Raw genomic sequence first — 22,605 nt, 5'->3', positions numbered from 1 at the left:
ATCACAAACAGTAACCTTGTGTCTCATCGGTGTGGAGGTAAAGGAATCAACGTTTTACAGACAGACATGCAAACGCCAAAGGCATAAAAAGCTGACCAAAAATAAACATTGTAGGGGGGGTAGGGTTTTTTATTTTAACAAATTCATCTGGAAGTCTCTGAAGAGTAGAATAAGGCAAAAAATAAATTAAAAAAAAATTTCTTCACGCAGAAAAAAATATTTACCCCACTCAAGTGCATAATGATGTACAAATTTAAGATTAAAATTAAATTTGCCTCATTTCTTTGCTTTTTTTTCTGGCCTCCAACTTGAACCAGGCCCATCTCCACTTGCACCTGATGAATAGCATCCCCCTCTTTAAGCACTCTAATTCTGGAAAAGAATTGACTAAAATCATTGTCTGTTTCACTTCATTTTTCACTATTAGCAACTTCTAAGGCTAATCCCAAATGCATCCTCCAGGAAAATATTAAGTACAATATTTTTCTGTTTTTACGAGCAATTTCTGAATTTGAAGGTAGTTCAGTCTGTGTTGTGACATAATCCCTAACATTGCTCTGTCGCTTAATACATTTAACATTAACATCCGTAAACTAATTAGATAATTGTAGCTGCATTTCCTAATTAATACAAAATGTAGTAGCGGAACAACTCTTGTCGGCATTGTTACGTGTACTTCGCGCTTCTGCTGGGACCGCAACCAGGGCCACGACCCACAGCACCTCAACGCGAAAATACAAAAGACCAGTGCAACAAATATGACACTGGCTGATCTGATGAGCAAAAATGTTGCTTAAATGTAAGAGTAGCAATAGAGGATGTGCGCTCCAGAGGTGGGTAGAGAAGCCAAACATTGTCCTCAAGTAAGAGTTCTGTTACTTGACAATAATGTGACTCAAGTAAAAGTAAAAAGTAATCCTCCAAAAAAATTACTTAAGAACAAAAGGTACACAGTGAAATAATTACTCAAGTACTGAGTAAATAGTGAGTAACTTCTGATGTATTTATTTTTTTAACCACAGCATGAACATCAGTAAAAGAAAATTACAAAATAAAATGTGAATGTGCAAATTCTGATGTTGCTGTGTATGTGTGTTTGTGTGTGTCTGCGTGTGTGCACAGTCAAAACTACAACACCTGCAATTTACTGCGCTGTGTTTTCTAAAGTTATAAATGAGCTGAAAGATCCACGTTTGGGCAGCCAGTGCCAGACAAATACTACAATACATAAAAATGGTTGATTTTGTTTGTCTAAACGTAAACAAGAGTAACGCACCATTGCCTTCACGGTAATGACGACCTTCCCAACATGGGCACCACTTAGGCACGACAGTCAGCCGGGCTGGCTTATCTAGTGGTAATACCTATATTCGGGAAACCCAATAGAAAACATGACTTTCTTCTGTCGTTTGATTAGTGAACCAGACTTAAACGTCACTAGCGCTTAAATTGAATCACGGTCATTGGATCTATATGATTCGCGTAAATGGCCTATTTTGAGTTCAAAACGGCGAATTTCGCCAAAAGGCGACTGATTTGCATGTATGTACAGAGCATTTGGTTCTATCGGTTACTCCTTTTCTTGCGTCTCGTTTTAAATTCGTTTTTACGGGTATCGTGTGAAGTTATTTTTCATGCCAAAATTCTGAGTTCTGATACATACCCTTCAAAATAAAAGGCTACATGCTTAAAACCGGAAGTCAAGTTAAAACTTGCACATATAAACGATTTGACGTGATAAAAATAGTCGCAAATAACTATTTTAACAATGCTATATTTAACTTTTAGCTGAAACAATAATTAATGAATATGAAGTCAATTGGGTTAGTGCCACACATTGCCTTTGAGTTCATAGGTTTGATATTGATACTGCTTATAAATAACCTCGAGTCAAATGTTCATTTTAGTTTATGCTGCAGGCTGCTAAGAAAATGGACATAATTTGGACACCCTTTATATAAACCATGCAAACTTTTTTGACCCAGCCCCCTAAAAAGAATCAGAATGGAGAATTGTTCAGAACCGGAATCAAAATGAAGAACCAGAATCGGGACCGGAATCGCTCAAATTCAAACGATGCCCAACCGTAGTCACAGTGTGTTGGGTGTTTTTGTTGCCACATTAAAGATCAAAGCCCTTTTTTGTTTTAATTCCTCATTTTCAAAAACACCATTCAAGCAACAAGTTTTTCCTCATGTTTTTGAGATTGTAGGGGGAAAGCTGGAGCTGGCTACTAGTGTGGACTGAATGGGTGCCAGCAATGGGGAAATAGCATGCCAGTATTTTGAGGTTAATAGCCATGAGCAACATATTGAAGAAAAAAAAAAAAAAACGAACTATGAACTAATTTTGATTAACCATGAACTGAAGTAGTTCATTTTTGAAACTGTTAACTAAACTTTGAAATAGTTTGTGTAGAAAATGAACTTTCCCCACACTAATCTTGTATTATTTCACATCGCAATATATATCCCAGGCTTAAATAAATAAATAAATAATAAAAGAATATTGCAGTGTCATGTTTGTTCCTATATTGTGCATCCCTAATTTAGAGTTTTTAATAAACCTAACATGCATGTTTTTGGTATGTGGAAGGAAGCCGGAATACCCGGAGAAATCCCACACAAGCATTTTGCATGTTCTTAGAAACCCAACACAGGTAGCCCGAATTCGAACCGCCAACCTCAAAACTGTGAGGTGGATGTGCTAACTACTCATCCACTGTGTCACCCCTAATAAAACAAATAATTTAAAAAGAAGAATAGGTTTTTATTATGTTTGTAACTAACATAACATTGAATATAAATGAAAAAGATGAATAGAGGGTCACAGGGAGTAACAAACTCCATAAGGGACACCACTGCTTCATCATTTTTTTAAGTCGGCTATGTAAAATGTCAGACAAGTGACATTATTAAATAGCTGCGTGGGAACAGTCAGGGCATTGTGAACATCCCAGTCAGCATAAATGTCCTTTTCCCCCCCCAACAGTCTGAGCACATCTTGACCTTTTCCAAATGTGTGCAAATTACTTTCATGACTCACACACATGTATACACACAGAAAGTACTTACAGCAGCGGCACTTCAACGATCAGGTGCACCAAGTTGGATAAGAGCTCCTCGAGGAGGTCCTCATGACTGGCTCCTAAAAGAGAGATGTTGATAAAAGCCACTTTTATGCTGCCTGTAAAATCTGACATTTTCTTTCTTTGTTCCGTGTTTCTGTTCTATATGAATGGCACAGACACAGAATGGAGGGACTAAGTGGACCTGGCAAATTGTGGCAACTTTCTGGCTATCAAGGTAGTATCAGCGACGTAAAAGAGTGTAAAGCCTTCACTGCATTGGAAAACCAGACAGTATTTCTACTGTGCTATTGTTCTGTATGAACAGTAACATAACAGTATGGAGGGTAAAGGTTGACCGAGCAATTTTCTGTATTTGGAGGTAGCATCAGACAGGTAACAGAGACAGGACAGTGGCTGTGTGCAACCCCAACTCTCCACAAATGTGCACAGGTTTCGTAGCCTTCTTGAATACAGCATAACCCACAGTCACTTATGTCAGATTGTTTCCCGCTTTCCACGGCCCCTCTGACACCAACTGCCTGTGCTAGTCCCTGCGTGTGCGTGTGTGTGTGTGAGTGTGTGTGTGTGTGTGTGTGGGGCGGGGGGGGACAGTTAGACACAATGCTCACCTCCGCAGGAACCTGGCGCCCTCTCTTGGTAGCTGAACTGCAAGTGCAGCTCCTGCTCACTTATCTCCCGGATGAGTACCTTGAGCAGGCAGCGGATCATGAAGAGAGCGTTGTGGGCCTGCCAGATGAACAGCTGACTGCGGAGGAGAGGAGACAACACATTGTAACTCATTTTGAACGTTGGTTAATTTGGTTCTACACTTGAAAGACAGATACGAATGGTAAAATGTTACTTAAAACTAAACTTTTCATGATCAGGATTTTTGGGAACGATAAGGGAGTTTAAAAAAACAACTGATCACAAGATGGAGCAATGTGTCTATTTAAATGACTTGTTAATTTTTCTGTATATACTTTTGTACTGTACACTGAGTATCTTCAAAAGTATTCTCTAGTCAGGTCATGTATTCTAATCAGTTAGGTCAAATCAACATTACAACATGACAGAAATAATGGGTGCTAACTTAGTGTAATCAAATTATATACCATCCATCCATCCATCAATTTTCTTCCACTTATCCGAGGTCAGGTCATGGGGGCAGTAGCTTTAGCAGTGAAGCCCAGACTTCTCGCTCCCCAGCCACTTCATTCGGCTCTTCCGGGCGGATCCCGAGGCGTTCCCAGGCCCGGAGACGTAGTCTCTCCAGCATGTCCTGGGTCGTCCCCGGGGTCTCCTCCCGGTGGGACGTGCCCGGAACACCTCACCAGGGAGGCGTCCAGGAGGCATCCTAATCAGATGCCCGAGCCACCTCATCTGGCTCTTCTCAAAGTGGTGGAGCAGTGACTCTACTCTGACCCCTCCCGGATGACCGAGCTTCTCACCCTCTCCCTAAGGGAGAGCCCGGACACCCTGCGGAGGAAAATCATTTTGGCCGCTTTTATCCGGGATCTTGTTCTTTCGGTCACGACCCACAGCTCGTGACCATAGGTGAGGGTAGGAACGTAGATCGACCGGTAAATCTAGAGCATCGCCTTTCGGCTTAGCTCCTTCTTCACCACAACGGACCGATACAAAGTCCGCATCATTGCAGACGCTGCACCGATCCGCCTGTCGATCTCCCGTTCCATTTTTCCCTCACTCGTCACCCCAAGATACTTGAACACCTCCACTTGGGGCAGGATCTCATCCCAGACCTGGAGAGGGCACTGCACCCTTTTCCGAATGAGGACCATGGTCTCAGATTTGGAGGAGCTGATTCTCATCCCAGCCGCACTATTGTTGTCATCACCATGGTAACAGTTTCCATGGGATTCATGGTAATTAGGTGGGAGTTGAGGGTAGGTTAATGGAAAACTATCATATTGAAGCATATATATATATAAACATTGTGTTTTGTCATAAAGAGAAATCCATGCCAAATATTACCATTAAAAAGCATGACATTAGAACAGGTTTATTTCTAAGTAGAAATGTATCAAGTTAAATATTTTTAGTAATTCATTATTTCATTGAAGAAATAAAACATGAATGTTGAGTTCATTACTCATCCCCCCATGACTCAACGATGACGAAAATGCAGCCCCCCCCCCATCCAGAAATACCAGATACCCTTACAAATATGGAAATGTTCCTTAAAATATTGGCTGAACAATTACTAAAGTAGTTATTTCTATTAACATTACTTTGTATGGTTAAATTGTTTCATAATACGAATGAAACCAATTTATTAACTATTAATTAAAAGACACTGCACAACCTCAGTGTACATCACAAGTCGTTCAGTGAGCATCAACATTATATGTTCAAAGAAACTTTAGCGTATATTAGCCTTCGGTATGGTTCCCAAGAATGTGAAACATGGAAGTGATTGTGCTATGGAGAAACCTTGAAAAGTGTGCCGCATCTGCTGAGCTCTCCGTGACTAGGTAAGCCCTCCTCAATGCAGTTTCCCCCTGGAACAGTTTATTTTTATGTACATTATTTCCTGTGGGGAAACAGTTTCCAATTCTGGACAAATGGAAGGTAACTTAAGTAGAGAAAAGTCTAGCAATACTAATCCAAATATAACAATTGTAACTGACAGCACTATTCCCATAAAGAGTTGCTGACTCAGACTTTGCCCCTTCTGCTTTGATTAACAAAAAAAGCTTCCCACACTCACTCTTGGCATTCTGTGGAGATTTTCAGCTCTTTGGTTCGTCCCAGGAAGATTCTAACCAGCGCGCCAAAGTTTCCAGTTCTGGGATTGTTTTCAACTGAAGAAAGGGTGAAAAAACATTATAGAATGTATGACATGTAATACAATTTTCAGTCTGAATGACTGCATTATTGATCAATTTATCAACTGAGTAAGTTGACATACTTAGGAGCTTGGCCAGCGGTAACACAGCCTCTTCCAGCAACTTGGACTCTCCACTGTTTAAAACAGAAAATTAAAAAATTAAACATTCTTGCATAACTTGTTTACTACAGTTATTTTGCTTATTTACAATGGGCACACCTATAATGAAGCATCATATTAGTCTGCTTTTGCTGTAGTTTATTTTTTAAGGCGAATGTTTTTAATGTGCTTATTTGTGTTGTTTGAGCAGCTGTATGTCACTGACCAGTGTATTACGATGACATCAAGCTGTCATTGGAGTGGTATATCCAATCTGCACATTTAAGATGCATTCATATAGGTAGGTATCCAACATGTATCAGGTTTTTATCCACATATGAATCCTTGCTAGAATCACTACTTTTCAGGGAAACAAAAAAGATGACTTGCTTGAGTTACCAAACACCACATCGTTCACAATGCCTCACAGAGTGAGGGAAGAGGCGGAGTTTTACAAAACTTCCCCAACAGTGGAGCTTTCAAGAACGTTAATAGATTTGTTTTAGAGCTATTTCCAGCACTTTAAATTGGTTAATAATGAGTAAAAATGATAGATGACGTAGGGACAGATCAATACTACAGCGCTTGCAAAATTCATTACTCTTCGCAATGTCATCCCACACAGTTCAATGGAGCGCTGTGGTAGCAGGCAATTCTCAACTGGCGTTTCGATGACGGGAGCGGCTGACTTGGCCGGCTGGAGCCAAGCAGCGCCTAGCAGGGAGGGAGATTGAGCTCTGACAGCCGAGTCTCAAACCTGAGTGGAATTGCTGAACATCGCAGTGATGGCTGGAGGAGGTATCCCTTCGTCTTTAAAAAGTAAAAACCTTTGAAGAAATTTCGACCTAAAAAAGTACCAGTACCAAACTATTGAATATACCAACCTATAACACAACCCCACGTTATCACACATTGAAGTTATTTCTCCAGGAGGAACTAAACACTACACACCAACTAGTCTAACCCTTTATACAAAACCAGGACAAATAACCCTGATGAATCATTACTCAAGTGGCAGCCGGCTTTGCAAACATCCTGGAATAGTATGGAAGATCCTGGACGGGACTTAACCACTTTAGACACGTGACTAGACCTTTGTGTTGAGTACCTGCTGGTGGGACTAATGACAGTAAAGGAGATGAGCTGGTTCCAAAAAGGGTCATTCTGCGATATGGACTCAGTGCCCACCAGAGCCTTAAGGCTGGGGTTGTCGAGCAGGTCACTGAGCTGGCTGGTGTTAGCTCCCATCTCCAGAGTCCAGACTCAGTGCTGCCTTACTGCTTGTTTGGCCGGCATATGCTCACACCTGTGGGCACAGAGCACTTTAAATGTAACCAAGACCACTCATACTTCAAATATGAATATTCAAATTGGACACCATGTCATATTTTTCATGCGTCAATAAACCTTCGACTGGTCGCTGGCCAACGACTGGTCACAGATAGACAAACAAGTATTCACACACACATTCACACTCACATCTTCAGTTAACCTAAAAAGACATTTGACGAGAGAAGCGGATTACACCCTGGACTGGACACCAGCCAATCGCAGGGCAGAGACAAACAAGCATCACACCTATTGAATATTTAGTCTTCACTTAACATGTCCGTTTTTGGAATGTCGGAGGAACACATGGGGAGAACATGCAAACGCCACACAGGAAGGCCGAGATTTGAACTCCTAACCTCATAACTGTGAGCAGACGTGCTAAGCACTCGGATCGCCGTGCTTAACTTTAAACCTAAGATTATAGAAATTTTAAAAATAATAAACAAATTGTTCAAAGTATCCCATTGTATGCCGTTTTATCACAGTTAAACTGGACTTGTACCGTTGACAGTTTTTCATTTAGCATAACGTGAAGTGTGCACATATACAGGAAGTACAGTAAGGCTAATTGACGTGATGCTGCAGTCGTTGTGACTGCCAAGAAGCTATATGGCCACCAACATGGCAGCGACCAATAAATACATTTGAATATCTCGAGCTAGTTGATGTTGTTGCTCTGACAGCTAACGTTAGCCGCTAGTTCGCCATCAGCTGACCGCTTAGCTTACCTGTCACAAACCCTCCAAGCTGCTTCCGAGGCTCTCTTGGCGAGTGGGAAAGCAAAATAAGTCCACCCGGTGTTACGCCAGTTAAAGTTACTTCTGACTACTATTTAGGTGAATGTTGAAAATGTGTAGGATTCAAAAGCGAAGTAATTTCAGAGCGAGAGGGAGTTTTAAATTACCAACTCCATCGCCTCCATGTTTTCCACGTCGCAGCCCCCTTGCGTCGTGACTTCATGAAGGGCGTTCACTTGCGTCGTGACGTCACGTAACGTCGAGCGAGACCGCTCAGAATTTTTTTATAGAATATTTTCTGAATCACAAGAGTCTCAAAAGAGTTTCACAGGCCCACAGTTGGCAAAGATTGACGACGTGCGTTTCAGTAGTGTTAATGAGTGTGTGTGTGTGGGGGGGGAATCTGTAGTGTTTATGAGTGTTTGAGCAGTTTGTGAGCGTGAGGTAATTGGGAATGACATCTAATGGCCCCTTAAAACTACTTCACGTTCTCCTGGACCAAAATGTTATATTGTAAGCTACAGCATACAAAAACTGAAGTTCCACTGTATAATATGTAATGATAGGATGAGGCAATTACACGTTTATGGTTCCACAGTCAAACCGGCCCTCTGAGGGAAACCATAACTACAATGTGGACTTCGACAAAAATGAGTTTGACACCCCTGGTTTAGGGGATGCTCCTTTTATACCCAATCATGACACGCTCCTGTTCCCAGTTAAACTGTTCACCTGTGGAATATTCTAAAGAGGTGTTTTGCCCCCCCCCCCCCCCCAAGCTTTTGGCGCCCCTGTCCCAGCTTTTTGGGAATGTGTTGCAGGCAATGAGGTAATTAAAAAAAAAACAACAACAAAGTTCATCAGCTTGAACATTAAATATCTTGTCTTTGTGGTTTACTCAATAGGTTCAAAAGGATTTGCAAATCAGTGTATTGTTTTTATTTACATTTTACACAATGTCCATTGGAATTGGGGTTTGTATTTCGATTTTCTTACTCTAAAAATATTAAACCACCACTCACAGCACAGCTGGTTTTCATATAGTGCTGGGTGTTACTTATTTTTACACAACTGCAGAGAACACCAACCATTCACATTCACACCAGTTGACAATTTTGAGTCTTTGGTTGACGTAAGATGACTTTTGGTGAGAGAAGCAGGGTACAGCCTGGACTGGTCACCAACCAAATGGTGGACAAATTATTAAGACTTTTTTTTTTTAATCCCCCCTCCCCACAAGAAAATCTCAACCTGTTATGTTAAAAGTAGTCCAAAATACTGTTTATTTAGGACATTTTGTTTCTTTCATTTCATGACAAGTCTCAAATTAATACACATTTGTTAAGTCACTCTATATACATAATTTATTTTCTTCATAACTTTAACATCATGTTTGATCTTGATAAAAAAAAATGTTTAAAGCTGTAATATTTAACAATATTGTGACAAAATTAATAATTTACTACATGCCACCTGGAACGTTATGAATGCGGTATCTGGAAATCTTTACAGTTGTATCGATGTGATATTACAACCAGTTAGAATGATCAGTCTGTCTTCTTATCGCCCGCTACGGTGGATCCATTGGCTGTAACCTCTACATTGTGATCGAGCTGGAAAAAAGAAAAAAAATAAGTGGATTTTTCGGTTTTTTTCCCCACCGCATATGATCACTTTATTCTCCAGCCAGCCTACCTCCTTGGATGTCCTATTACACCTCTCACCCATAGCTGGGTCACCAGTGGCGGACTCGTGCACAGCTTTTTTAGTCCAGAATGTATTGATGAAGGGTGAAATGAAAGGGTAGATGAAGGGCTCCAGGAACCTTTTGTAGACCCACAACAGAACAGGGATGACAATGCAGGGGATGCACACCATGGCTGCAGCAAAGTGGAAGAACCTGCAACACGGAAACCATACATCGTTAATCCCTACAGTCGCGTTGCTGCTTCTTTCAAAGCAGTAGTAATTTACTGGCAAAATCACGACTATATTAACTCATTTAATACAAAGGTTTCTTATTTAAACGTATACATTTCAATTCATGCTATTCAACCATATCTGTTCACTTTACGTGTTACTGTTTGTTTAGCGACTATTGCGTCACAGGACTAGCTGCGATGCTAAAGTCATATTGCCAGAAACTTTGGTGATAAAATTGAGTTACACAGCTAAGTAGTAAAGGTAATCACGTATTCGCGCAACAAGTCTCACCTTTTGGAGATTGAAACCGCAAACGGGCGCTCACAGGTTATTGATCATGTGAAGCGCTCGCTCTGGAAGTCAATACGCATGCGCAGAATCAACTTCCGCTGTAGAACGAGAAGAAGGCGGAAGGAGCGACATCACAGGCGCCTTTCTCAAAACGCAACCACGTAGATGTCTGAATTTTAAGCATGTGAGTGACCTGTACGCTTTTCTGTTTCCACGTTCATGACGTTAGAACTAACGTTTAAGTGGCAAATGTTGTTAGATTAGCTTCTGTTTGTTGTTTTGCGTGAAAGTGCGCTGCGTGCGTAGAGCCATATGCTCATGTGAAGTTAGCTTTCTGAAAGCGTCGCTCGTTTCTAATTGTTGTTGTCGATCATGCCGTGTAACCTTCAAAAGTTAACTCAAAATCATTTCGTGTGTGGTCGACTGATTGCTTGGCAACGGCTTTTTCGGCAACCATTGAAGACTAAAGGCTGGTCAAAACACATTTCAAGCGCGCACTTTGTCACCAGTGACGTGACCGACCCATCGCCAGAGCTGAAAATGATCCTTAGGTATGGTGGAAAATACCTTTCTGGTTTCTTGAGTTAGTTTGCCGTACAATTAACTACACAGCAAAATGGTGGCATTCTTAAAGAATACGTATACATTTCTCAGGTGTCTTAATATGTCCGTGCACTATTTTTGTCAGAATATGTCAAGGATAAAGAACTGCGCTGCATTCAGTTTACACCCTCTTTTGTAAGCCTCGCTGAACTCAGCCTGTTTCGAGGGGGTAGTAGTGTGTCTACTGCGGGGCCAACACAGAGTATGGCTTGTTTTACCATGGCAGAGCTTTTGGGGGTTCCAACTACTTGTTGAAGAGCAGTCCACTCCAGAGTGTGAAGAAAAAAGTAAGCGCTCAAAGACCATAAACATCAATTGTATTTTCACTCATGGGGGCAGAACCTCATCACCAAGCTGATGAACTACACTTGTCAATTAATGTAATGGATCCGTGCATGCAGGAGACACATTACCACCGCCCATACTAAATAGCATTATGAGGTCACAGTTCAGCAAAATTCACAATGGTGTCATATTGAACTCTTCTTTTTTTCAGTGTCACAATGCCGCTATTGACGGAGTCGCAGGGAAACAATGAACAATACGTGCTTGTAGCCTGCTTGGACAACGCACACAATCTGTCCAACATCCTGAAAGCCATTGCATTCAAAGACCACGCCCTCGTCACCGCCACACCCAACGGCCTCAAAGTCACTGTAGAGAACTCCAAATGTCTTCAAGCAAATGCCTTCATCCAGGTTTGTTTGCTTGCTATAATTCTTTGTTTTCGGGATTGTTGAATGTTAATATTAGGACTGTTGGCTTTTTATTTCAGGCTGAAATCTTCCAGGAGTTTACTATCAAGGAAGATATGGTAGGATTGAAGATCAACCTCACAGTTCTGCTGGATTGTCTCAGTATTTTTGGAGGAAGCACAGTACCAGGTGTCTATCTAGCTCCAGTCTTTAGTCAGGGGTGTCAAACGAACAGCCCAAAGACCAGAACCGGACCATCAGGGTGTCCAATCTGGGCCTGGATGTTCAAAACTCGGTTATTTTTTAACCACTGGTTAAGTAGACTTAAACGACCGTTAACTTGTTGTGCAAAACTCAGTTAACGTTAACCGGCCGTTAACGTGACGTTAATGTTAACACACCGCAGGGCTGCCGCTAACATTTTAACAGTGCGGTTAACTCTCGAGATGGCATTCGTGGCTAATGATTCGCTTCAAACTTGGTGTGTATCATCTCAAGACATGGGACATTAAAAGTTGGGAAAATAACATATTTCATGGATTTATTCAATAAATAAGACATGACTGTGATCTATTTGGACATTTGAACGATCTTACATTATGAAGTCAAAAACAAATATTGGAAATAGATAAACATTGCGTCTGTATGAAGCACCCATAAAATGTCTATATTTTCCTTGTCCGCGGTAACTTGAATAACAGTCTAAAATTTGATTCAATTAGATATAATATAGGTTAAAATTGATATTAAAAGCCAAAAGAATTAGCTCATGGTGGGACATGGATGACTGGTTAGAGCGTCTGCCTCACAGTTCTGAGGACCGGGGTTCAATCCCCAGCCCCTCCTGTGTGGAGTTTGCATGTTCTCCCCGTGCCTACGTGGGTTTTCTCAAGGCACTCCGGTTTCCTCCCACATCCCAAAAACATGCATGGTAGGTTAATTGAAGACTCTAAATTGCCCATAGGTGTGAATGTGAGTGCGAATGGTTGTTTGTTTATGTGTGCCCTGCGATTGGCTGGCAACCAGTTCAGGGTGTACCCCGCCTCCTGCCCAATGATGGCTGGGATAGGCTCCAACACTCCCGCGACCTTTGTGAGGATAAGCGGCTCAGAAAATGGATGGATGGATGAATTAGCTCATGGATTTATTAAAAATAGTTGATTATGTCCGACAATGAAGTCAGACAAGAAGAGATATTGACAGAATCATATTACATCCATGCAAAGCACCCGCAAAATATCTGCTGTAAAGTTTTTACTTATTTTCTCTGTTCACTGGTTTATTGGATACCATTTAAAGTTTGTTCAAAGAGACATGGCAATGATGATGCATTTTATATAAATATATGTAAAAGTCATTAGTGTTTATATTGATTGTTATATTTCAAAATATTATAAATAAATAAAAAAACAATAGAAAGTACAATGAAACCTCAACTGGCATTCAGTATAATAATGATAAAAGAGATGAGTTCATTGTCTTTTTTTTTTTCAAAAACCATCCTTATCAAAATTAAACGTGGTATGATAATTATTGCTTGATATGAAGCATAAAATCAATTGATCATCTATAAAATCTCTAGTAATTCTAGGTGATGCCCCTTCTCTATAGTCAATCTTAAGTACAAAACCGTGAGCTGTACATGTTTGGAACATTAATATTAATAATAAATAAAGTCACTGAATTTCATTTCAATATGATACCTATTATCACGATAGACACCCCATAATTTTTCCTGTAGACTATGTTACAGTGTACAAAACAATAATAAGTTTATGGTTGTTTAATCTTACAGGAAAGTTCACCACCATTTGTGCGAAATGGCCCGGGTATGCTCACGACAGTTTTTTCGCTCAACCGTAAGTCAGCAAAATGAGGAATTGTGGGATATATTGGCGCTGACCAGTGACGTCAACCACACGGTTAACTTTGACGGTGCTGTTAACTAACGACGTGACTAACCATGTTTTGAACAACGCATATTTAATGGTCGGTTAGCTAACGGCGGGTTAAGACACAAGATCAGCGTAAGCCAATAATATACTGGTCCGGCCCACTTGAGTGAATGTAGCCCACAAACTAAAGTGAGTTTGACACCCCTGGGTTATAGTATCTTATGTACAGGAGCTGTCTATAGTATCTATACTGTAGTATCTATCTTATCTATCTGTTTGTTTCAGGCGTGTCACCCGCTCTCCGACTGTGCTACAGAGGCTATGGTTACCCCCTGACCCTGTTCCTGGAGGAGGGCGGCGTGGTGACCATTTGCAAGATCAACACGCAAGAGCCAGAGGAGCCAATTGACTTCGAGTTCTGCAGCAGCAACGTCACAAACAAGGTGGAGGTCAAAGCACGAGATGCTAGCAGGACCCCTGATAGCAACGCAGAACGGTAGCGGTGATGAAAAAGTATTGTGATAACCATACAACCGGAAATCACTGCTACAATGTTGCGGTAGCTTAGAGATGAAAGTGCTGGCTGCTCGGTACAATATGGATAACAAAATAAGTTGAGTGTATAGAACGGTTCCAGTAATGACAGAAGTGTGATAACTGTAGAAACCAAAGTGACTTATGGTACATTGCTGGTAGCCTAGCAACAAGAGGTTGAATGCAATGTACACAGTAAATGGAGCTGTTTAGTCATAATGTGAAGAGACCTGCCTCCCAAGCAGTGTCATGTGTTATCAGTTAACCTATTTTTAGATTTTGATGGGTGTTAATGTTAAAATGTTATCTAAAAATTGTACAGTAATAAATAACATACGCTCTATTAGTCCCACAACGGTCAATCAATAGTTTAATTCTGGAATGAATGGATTCACTTTATTATTACTTCCTATGGTAGAAATAGATTATTTGTTTTTGTTCAAAGGTGATCCTGCTGTCCGAGAGTCTGAAAGAGGCTTTTTCTGAACTGGACATGACCAGTGAGGTGCTGCAGATCACCATGTCCCCCAGCCAGCCTTACTTTCGGTCCACACGTCAATGTTTGACCTTTTCACTGGAGGCTTTTAAACAAGATTGTGAATTTTGATGCATTCTCTTTACTCCAGGCTGTCGACGTTCGGCAACGCCGGAAGCGCTCATTACGACTACTCCAAAGATTCTGATATGATGGAGCTGTTCCATTGCACCACCACGCAAAACAACAGGTTAGTTTGGGTGGGTGAAGTAGTTTAGTTTTAAGATAACAACTGCAAAATTGAAACTGAATTGCAAAATTCTGGGAATTTTCAAAGTTGGAAACTTTCAGTTGGTTTGCTCCTTTATATGGGACTTCAATAATCCTTACTAAACCAACCAGATTTACTGTAATTTCTCATGTATAATGCAATTTTTTTGTCAAAAGTCAATAGTGTGCATTATACATAGGTATAGGGGAAAATGGAAAAATCTTTCGTATTTTATAAATGTATGCCACCATCTTGAGGTTATGAAAAAGCGGTACACTTGCATTCCAAAATGCCACCGCCCCCTAGAGGTTATGAGAAAGGTGTACACGTTCATTCTAATATGCCACCGCCACCTTGTGGTTATGAAAAAGGTGTAGCCGACACTTTCATTCCAATTTGACAGGGGCACGTATGACTTCATATGTACAGTTGTGCTCATAAGTTTACATATCCTGGCGGAATTTGTGAAATATATTTTTAAATATAAACCGGAGTGCCCGGAGAAAACCCACCCAGGCACGGGGAGAAAATGCAAACTTCACACACGCGGGGTCGGGATTTGAACCCCAGTCCTCACAACTGTGAGGCAGATGTGCTAACCAGTCGTACACCGTTCCACCTTTTCTGAAACGCTTGACTGTTTAATTTGAATCCCATTAAAATAAAATGTTTCGCCTGGCCCTTCATGTTTTCCTGAAAGAATTGTACACATCTTACAAATTCTGCTTGGGTAATCAAACATATGAGCACAACGGTGTGTTTTCACATTTACTAAATAAAAGTAGGGTTGTGAACTTTCAAAATAATAGCAAGTAAATAAAAAAAAAAGTATTATGTGTTCAAATAAAGTGCTTCACTTCAGAATAATTCTTTTTAAAAAATTAACAAAATACAGATACTTTGTTTTGATCATATGGGTAGAAGCAAAATCATGCATTTAAAAAAAAAAAAATGCATTATACATAGGTAGAAGGGTTTTCCAGAGTTTTGAGGTCAACTTTGGGGGTGCGCATTATACACGAGAAATTACAGTGGTACCTTGACGTAAGATTTCCCCGACTTACGAGCCATCGCTTTATTTATTTTTTTGCTTTGTGACACAAAACAAAAATTTTAGGTATTAGCTTGCTAAAAAATATCTATAGTTTGTGTATGCGATAGCTTTCCACAAAAGTACCCTCAATTCCTAGTTAATTCCCATGCAACGCTTCTATGCATCCATTTTCCATAACGCATATCCTCACTATGGTCCATGTGCTGGAGCATATCCCAGCCGACTGGGTGAGAGGCAGGGTACACCCTGAACTGGTCGCCAGCCAGTCGCAGGGCACTTATAAACAACCAACCATTCGCACTCACCTTCACACCTACGGGCAATTTTGTCTTCAATTAACCTACCATGTATGTTTTTGGGATGTGGAAGAAAAAACACGCAGGTATGGGGAGAACATGCAAACTCAACGGCGAGGCTGGATTTGAACCCCGGTCCTCTGAACTGTGAGGCAGATGTGCTAACCAGTTGTCCGCCGTGTCACCTGGAACGTTTCCATTTTGGAATATTTCCAAAATAAATTCCCATGGAAAACTGAAAATTTTCCACCTCTGTAAACCAGTTAAGAACAAAAACTGTAAACAAAAGTTGATCAAATCTGACAGGGCTGACAAAAATGAAGGAATGGCAGCAGGGAAATACTATGCCCAATTGGCATTTTAGAGGTACTGCTGTAGTGTTTATGTAATGGTAAAATTGTATTTGACATTTAATGAATTGTACTGCTTAAGATGTTTTGAGCAGCTAGATTTATCTCTGTCTCCATAAGTTTCCTGTTCGATAGCAATAATCACACTTCTGCGCTCTGCTTTAAACCATACCCTTCTGTGCTGGTGTCACCCAAAATGCCAAAACAATCTGAAACAGCTTTTGATATCCACTTAGCAGAAGCCTTCCAAGGTTTGCCGGTGTCATGTATTGAACGCCCAATAAATGTTTTTCCAGAAAATGTGATGATTCACAATGGTTGACATTGCACGGTCCGTCCAAACAGGTACAAGATGGCCCTGCTAAAGCCGTCCACCAAGGCGCTGGCGTTGTCCTGCAAAGTGTCCGTGAGGACTGACAGCAGGGGTGTCCTTTCACTGCAGTACCTGGTGCGCAATGACGACGGACAGATCTGCTTTGTGGAATACTACTGCTGTCCTGACGAGGAAGTGGATGATGACTGATGTTTCTTTAAACAAGATGTTTGTACAAGTGGATTATGGACAAAATTGGTTTCAAGCTAATTGAACTTGCTGTTCATTCAGCACTTTTATTTTCTGCGATTTTCTTCCTGGACATACTTGTGTATAGCTAGATATATTATAACAGGCAGATATTTCCTAGGATCTTTCAGTTTGATGACAATCTGTACATACAAATGAAGCAATTGGTCATTAATATAAAGCTTTATTAGCATTAACTTAGGGAAACGCGTATTGTTTTATAAATTTGTAATAAGACTATGGACATGCTGTACGTATGTCGAGCCAAAATCATCCGGAAATGTGGATTCAGAAGCTGTAACGGCAAACCACATGAAATCCAGATATGAAGCAGAACAGGTGTATCATTTCATCTCTACCATAGAGCTTTGCAACGACATTGGTACATGCGACTCAGTCCTGACTTCTCAGCACAATATGGCTCGAGCAACAATAGGTTTACAAAATGTACACCTCAAAGTTTGCTGTTTAGTCTTAAGGTGAAGACACTCACCTGCCAAGTAGAAATTGTACCCCACGTTCGTCATGCGTCAGAATTCCCTTTAACATTTGTTGGGACAGTTTGATTGAGAAATGTTTTATTTTTCTGTGAAATGGGGTCAAAAATATTCTTCTCCCTGCTCCTTTTATTCAAAAATGTTTTTCTAATATTCAATAAAAAAAATTGAAGTTTTGTCCCATGTTTACATCACAAAACTTGACAACTAGTAACATTAATATGTTGCATTCACACAAAAACATAATTGAAGTGAATAAATGTATATATTCCTTCCTGGTCATTGATCAGTCCCTCTAGTTACCTGCGCTTCATCTGCATCCTGTTCCTTTTGAACGCTTTGCGAGACTTCTTTTTCTCTTTAGGCTCCGGTGGTTCAGTCTCGATGATCACGGGTTTCGCCGGCACCGGTGTGTCGAAGACATTGTCTGTCACGTCGCTGATGATCTCCGGCTTGACTAGGGCCTTCTTTGCCTTCAGCGACTCCTTCACCATCTGCCTCTCACGCACACGGGCCGCCGCCGCCAGACGGAGCTCACGCCGGTGCTGCATGGATAGGATATCATGTTAACCGTGGATCCCAATATACAGTGGGTACGTAAAGTATATTGTATTAAGTATTTGTCATATTGCAGCCATTTGCTGAAGTCACATAAGTTCATTTTTTTCCTCATGAATGTACACACATCACCCCATATTGACAAAAATAGATTTTTGGCAGAATTGGTATATTAAAAAAAAATTATATATATATATATATCACATGGCCATTAGTATAAAGACCCTTTGCTGTAACACTCATATTTAACTCAGGTGCTGTCCATTTCTTGTTATCATCCCTGTGATGGTTCTACACCGCCATTGCAGTCCAGCTGTCTAATTTTATTGATGGACTACATTGAGAAAGACTTACACTTGCCTGCATAAGAAATTACAGCTCATATTGCAAATGAGAATCATGAGATCAAAGGAACTGGAAAAGAGCACAGAGAGAGAATTGTGGCAAATCAAAAATCTGGCCAAGGTTACAAAAGATTTTCTACCGCACTTAAGGTTTCTAAGAGCACAGTAGCCTCCGTAATCCTTAAATGGAAGAAATTTGGGACAACCAGGACTTTGAGCTTTATCCTCTGTGACTGCTGATGTACATTTGAATCAATCTGTTTGTGCTGTTTGACAAAAAGGAGTGAGGATGTAGACATTACTACTGTACGTCAGCTACTACATTAACTTCTCACGCTAGCCAGCGACCACATGCTTGTAAACAAAAGGTGAGCCATCTTTGTAGATTCTCAGTCATCCAAGCCACAGTAATTCACATCTGGACTTGTTTTTTGTGGAAGATGTTTCACCTTTCATCAATAAATTAAAAAGTTTTTAAAGTGAAACATCTTCAGCAAACAAGAAGAGTCCAGTTGCCTCGATTCCACCTTTGCGAAGAAAAGGTAGATGATTATTTTCTAACATTTTACATAAAATTAGTTGTTGGTTTCCATTACTTTATTAAAGCACTGCCTGTACAGTTAAAGGTTTTGGATTCCGGAAATAATTATAACTGATAGTTGATCTCCGAGGGAAATTTTATGTTAGATCTTCGACGTACAACTGTTTTACAGTCACAAGTGTAAAGTGAATATTACCATATTGGGTGACTTGAAGTGTGTGTTTTCATAGAGCGTGGGCCCCCCGAAGCTCCCCTGAAAAATCTTTATAAGATTGAGGACGAAGCGAGGTCCGATTTCCACCAGCGCCGCATCCTCCTCGATGATCTGGAAGCCACCAAAAGATAAGGAACAGTCACATTTGACAGGAGGCGTATTTCCAATGAAAGACGAAACAAGTTACCTGGTAGTTCCTGAACCAAATTCTTTCGTCTGCTATGGTGAAGGTGATGACGTGGTCCACAAAGGGCTGACTCTTGGGGTGATACCGCGGCGTGGAAAACGTCTGCAACAAGACTACTTATTAATAATGACCGTTCACTTTGATGACTCACTCCTATTTATTAGGTACAGCTGAATAAGGATCATGTTAAAATGTACCCCTAACAAAGCTTAAGGTTAAGGCAGCCCTTGCACTAATGGACCGCTACACAACACATATGCCCGTGGCCCTACGCAGCAGAGGAGGCATCTGTAAAGTAAAAATGAACATCCATCCGTGGGCTTCAAAAGTCACCCAAATAAGACATATTTATATTAGGCATTTTGACCCATATCGACATCTGACTTTAAAAAAAAATAATTAAAATTAAAAATAAAAATCAGACAGTCGATAAGAGATTAGTTTAAAACTAGTTAAACTTCAGATAACCATTTATTAATTTAAATGTTCAGTTAACTTTATAAGAGATGCTTCTGACCCTCGGAACTCCCTGCACTTTTTGTTTGATAATTTAAGGATTAACATTTCAGTTATACTGACATTTTGGAAAACTAGATTTCCTGCAGAAAACTTTAGGGAGTTATTTATTTTTTTGACTTTTCATTTCCCTTAAAGAGACATGCTGCTGAGACCGGGCAGCTCCATGCACTTTTTATTTGAAATTTAAAAAAAAAAACATTTAAATGTAGCAAAATCTGAAAATTTTCCATTTTGCGGCAAATTAAAACCGGCTCAAAATAACGGTTTGCGGCCTGCTTGACTACTAATAATCAATATCGGGACTGGGGGAAAAAAAATCCATATCAGTCTACCACTAAAATAGTCTATCATGAGAGGTTGTACCAACCTGAATGAAGAGCTCCTTCAGCAAAGCATAGTGGGGCACTTTGTCAAATGTCTGCAGGGGGAAACAAAATGCAATGAAGCCTTCCTACTATGGCAACCATCTTGTTTCTGGCTGTACTCACGGGATCAAAGGACAAGAGTGGCCTGGATCCTTTCAGGCAGTTTCCCGTCATCTTGAGCTCAGCCAGTGTATGAACTGTGGAGAAGTTTACATTTTTTACATTACACCTGGCATCATTGTAAGAATCACACTCAAGCACATTTCCACTCACTATTTTGAACCAGGAATTTTGCAGAGGGTCCATGGGGGCTATTTGATACCCTGCGTGACAAGAATGTCTTTAATTGAGTTTTGAGGACAAATAAGGTTAATATGCTAATGAGTAAAAGGTAATACTCTACCACATATAGAGGTCCTGTTTCTTCTTGGCTTCAAAAAAGAGGCACTTGTTGCAGTTTTTGATCTCGCACACCTACAAGAAAAAAACGTCGTCTTCAACATAGATTAATTGATACAAATGTCTGTGCTGTATATAGCACAGAAATATGAAGATACTGTATGTGCAAAGTTAAAATGCCCAGACTCCTTTAAAAGGGATTGTATAGGGAAACAAACTATCATTAAAATAAAGTGCAATAGTTTCAGTAGTAATTTATCCATGTTCTGTTTGGGACTATGATTTTAAATAGGTAAACTGGTTTGCTATGCAAGTAAATTTGCAAAATAGAGCGAATAATCATAAACGATACTTTTATATGGTGGTGGTATGCTTATGGAATCATTTTAAATCTATGTTAATCATATGGTTGTGGTAATGCTCAAAATTAAGTGGTTTTCCCAGGGGCCCTCACTATAAAAACTGGCCCTTCTTAATCAAACAAATGATCAAATAAAAGTAAATCCTTTTTTTGGGTTTTGTTTTACAATTGTCCTGTTTTGTCTGCTACTGCTTGTTGCGGACAAACTTCTTGTTCACAATAACATATTTTGCAAATATATCTATGGTATGCCATGGTCATGCTGTACCTTTTCAAAAGAATTGTGTGACCAAATCATGCGGTAGTGCGACGAACTGAAAAAGTTCATTGCACTAGTGCTACTAGTGTAAAAGTTAGTCTAGAGTCCTGTATTACCAGCCAAATTACATTACATCTATATTTAGAGTCTTTAATGAACCTAGCATGTTTTTGACTCATGCATACCAGGTAAAAACGTGAACTACGCAGGGGAGGGCCTGAGCCAAGGTTTGGTCCGCAAACCTTTCGAGTCGAATGCAGATCGACTATCCACAATGTGCCGCCCTTGTATGCATTGTTAATAAATGTAACTACATTTATTAACAATTTTATAGACACATTTTATTATATGGCTATAAAAAACACTCACCTCGTTAATAACAAATAGCTTGTCCTTTCTGTCCATTTTGGTATCTAATGGGGATTAAAAAAAGTTTTGATTATAATCATAATAAATTACAATTTCGAAAAATAGCGTTATAGATCACACTTTCTTAAACGCTCTCTGAGCAAATCGTTTTCCGTGCTTGCCTTTCAAAATAAAATTACTTACAAAAAAAGAAAAAAAGCGGTAAAGAATGGATGGATGGATGGATGAAAAAAGAAAAACGTCTGGTATCCAAATCGTCATTTCTGTTTAGATTCTTGTTGAGAATCACGTATGTACGCCAAACTGACCTGCTTTCGAATGTGGCATCAAGTTCCTCAGGTCTTGCATCAAGTGTCTGGTTCGAAAGTTAATGCCTCTCGAAGAGAAGATGAGAACTCTTTCCTTGTTGGTCCATTTGCCCTGGACACAGTTTAAATAATATTTTTTTTTTTTATTAAAAAAAAAAACATCAATCAAAACACAAAAAACTAAATTCCCCTAAAGAGAACCTAATCATTCACGGGACTAAACTTTATGACTTAGCTTCTTGCGAGCTAGCTAGCGCCCCCACGCCGCTAACAACAAGCTCTTTGGCTCGGGCACGTACCATAGAAACAGGCGGTGGAATGGTGATTTCATCCTTCTTCTCCTGTTGGTTGTCAGCGGGTGGATCACCTCCATCTGCGACATGTTTGACTTTCTTTGCCTTTTTTCCACCGGGTAACCGTCCTCCACGTTTTCGCTTGAGAGTCGACATGTTTGTTTGAGGGCAACTGTCGCGTGATTGGACGAGAACGTGACCCATGTGCGAGGCGGTGAGAGAACGCGACGGTGGCCCAAAAGGCGCCGAGATGTTCCTGCCCTGACAATTTGTAGTTTTATTTGGCGAGTTACCTTAGCAAAATACACAATGACTAAATAAAAAAAATAAGAGACTTCTATTGATAAATGTCA

The 22,605-nt window shown here is 40.2% G+C and overlaps 4 protein-coding genes across 7 annotated transcripts in view; 1 reads left to right on the top strand and 3 right to left on the bottom strand.

The window, feature by feature from the left end:
• dym (dymeclin) overlaps positions 1–8,315 on the bottom strand; it is an 84,629-nt gene extending 76,314 nt beyond the window's left edge. Inside the window, exons 1-6 of the mRNA XM_061799379.1 lie at positions 8,081–8,315; positions 7,129–7,326; positions 6,003–6,055; positions 5,802–5,895; positions 3,700–3,836; positions 3,075–3,147 (exon numbers count right to left, since the gene is read on the bottom strand). Of these exons, the coding sequence (XP_061655363.1) occupies positions 3,075–3,147; positions 3,700–3,836; positions 5,802–5,895; positions 6,003–6,055; positions 7,129–7,268 (497 nt within the window). The 5' untranslated portion in view covers positions 7,269–7,326; positions 8,081–8,315. The remainder of the gene's footprint in view (positions 1–3,074; positions 3,148–3,699; positions 3,837–5,801; positions 5,896–6,002; positions 6,056–7,128; positions 7,327–8,080) is intronic.
• Positions 8,316–9,343: 1,028 nt separating this feature from the next.
• LOC133489805 (UPF0729 protein C18orf32 homolog) lies at positions 9,344–10,433 on the bottom strand. Its single transcript, XM_061798931.1, has 3 exons — positions 10,304–10,433; positions 9,785–9,989; positions 9,344–9,702 (listed from the first exon to the last, which is right to left on the bottom strand). Exons 2-3 carry the CDS (start codon positions 9,965–9,967, stop codon positions 9,637–9,639), a joined length of 249 nt encoding a protein of 82 aa, XP_061654915.1. The 5' UTR covers positions 9,968–9,989; positions 10,304–10,433; the 3' UTR covers positions 9,344–9,636.
• On the top strand, positions 10,352–17,711 carry rad1 (RAD1 homolog (S. pombe)). 4 transcript variants are annotated; one of them, XM_061798929.1, is made up of 8 exons: positions 10,396–10,487; positions 11,133–11,193; positions 11,403–11,604; positions 11,682–11,790; positions 13,782–13,939; positions 14,476–14,576; positions 14,657–14,755; positions 16,822–17,711. In XM_061798929.1, the coding sequence occupies exons 3-8, from the start codon at positions 11,410–11,412 to the stop codon at positions 16,997–16,999; spliced, it is 840 nt and encodes a 279-aa protein (XP_061654913.1). In that variant the 5' UTR covers positions 10,396–10,487; positions 11,133–11,193; positions 11,403–11,409; the 3' UTR covers positions 17,000–17,711. The 4 variants fall into 4 exon arrangements, with proteins under 4 accessions (XP_061654912.1, XP_061654913.1, XP_061654911.1 ...); XM_061798927.1 differs by lacking the exon at positions 11,133–11,193 and adding an exon at positions 10,766–10,854 and having other exon boundaries at positions 10,402–10,487; XM_061798928.1 differs by lacking the exon at positions 11,133–11,193 and having other exon boundaries at positions 10,352–10,487.
• On the bottom strand, positions 17,207–22,590 carry bxdc2 (brix domain containing 2). Its single transcript, XM_061798925.1, has 10 exons — positions 22,259–22,590; positions 21,960–22,071; positions 21,652–21,695; positions 20,667–20,737; positions 20,537–20,586; positions 20,387–20,460; positions 20,266–20,316; positions 19,380–19,481; positions 19,175–19,303; positions 17,207–18,080 (listed from the first exon to the last, which is right to left on the bottom strand). The coding sequence occupies exons 1-10, from the start codon at positions 22,454–22,456 to the stop codon at positions 17,835–17,837; spliced, it is 1,077 nt and encodes a 358-aa protein (XP_061654909.1). The 5' UTR covers positions 22,457–22,590; the 3' UTR covers positions 17,207–17,834.
• Positions 22,591–22,605: the final 15 nt, after the last annotated feature.

Source organism: Phyllopteryx taeniolatus, chromosome 15 (genome assembly GCF_024500385.1).
Source record: "Phyllopteryx taeniolatus isolate TA_2022b chromosome 15, UOR_Ptae_1.2, whole genome shotgun sequence".
Lineage (NCBI taxonomy): Eukaryota > Metazoa > Chordata > Actinopteri > Syngnathiformes > Syngnathidae > Phyllopteryx > Phyllopteryx taeniolatus.
Note: the sequence above shows the minus strand (reverse complement) of the source record. Positions and strands in the feature narration are given on the sequence as shown.

Coding starts and splice junctions, on each gene's coding strand:
- LOC133489805 (XM_061798931.1), bottom strand. CDS start 9,967: ATGGTGTGCATCCCCTGCATTGTCATCCCTGTTCTGTTGTGGGTCTAC. Junction 9,703..9,784: donor GTAATAGGACATCCAAGGAG/GTAGGCTGGCTG, acceptor TCTTTTTTCCAG/CTCGATCACAATGTAGAGGT.
- bxdc2 (XM_061798925.1), bottom strand. CDS start 22,456: ATGGGTCACGTTCTCGTCCAATCACGCGACAGTTGCCCTCAAACAAAC. Junction 21,696..21,959: donor GATGCCACATTCGAAAGCAG/GTCAGTTTGGCG, acceptor AATCCCCATTAG/ATACCAAAATGGACAGAAAG. Junction 20,461..20,536: donor AAAATTCCTGGTTCAAAATA/GTGAGTGGAAAT, acceptor ACTTCTCCACAG/TTCATACACTGGCTGAGCTC.
- rad1 (XM_061798927.1), top strand. Junction 11,605..11,681: donor AAGCAAATGCCTTCATCCAG/GTTTGTTTGCTT, acceptor TTTTTATTTCAG/GCTGAAATCTTCCAGGAGTT. Junction 14,756..16,821: donor ACCACCACGCAAAACAACAG/GTTAGTTTGGGT, acceptor CCGTCCAAACAG/GTACAAGATGGCCCTGCTAA.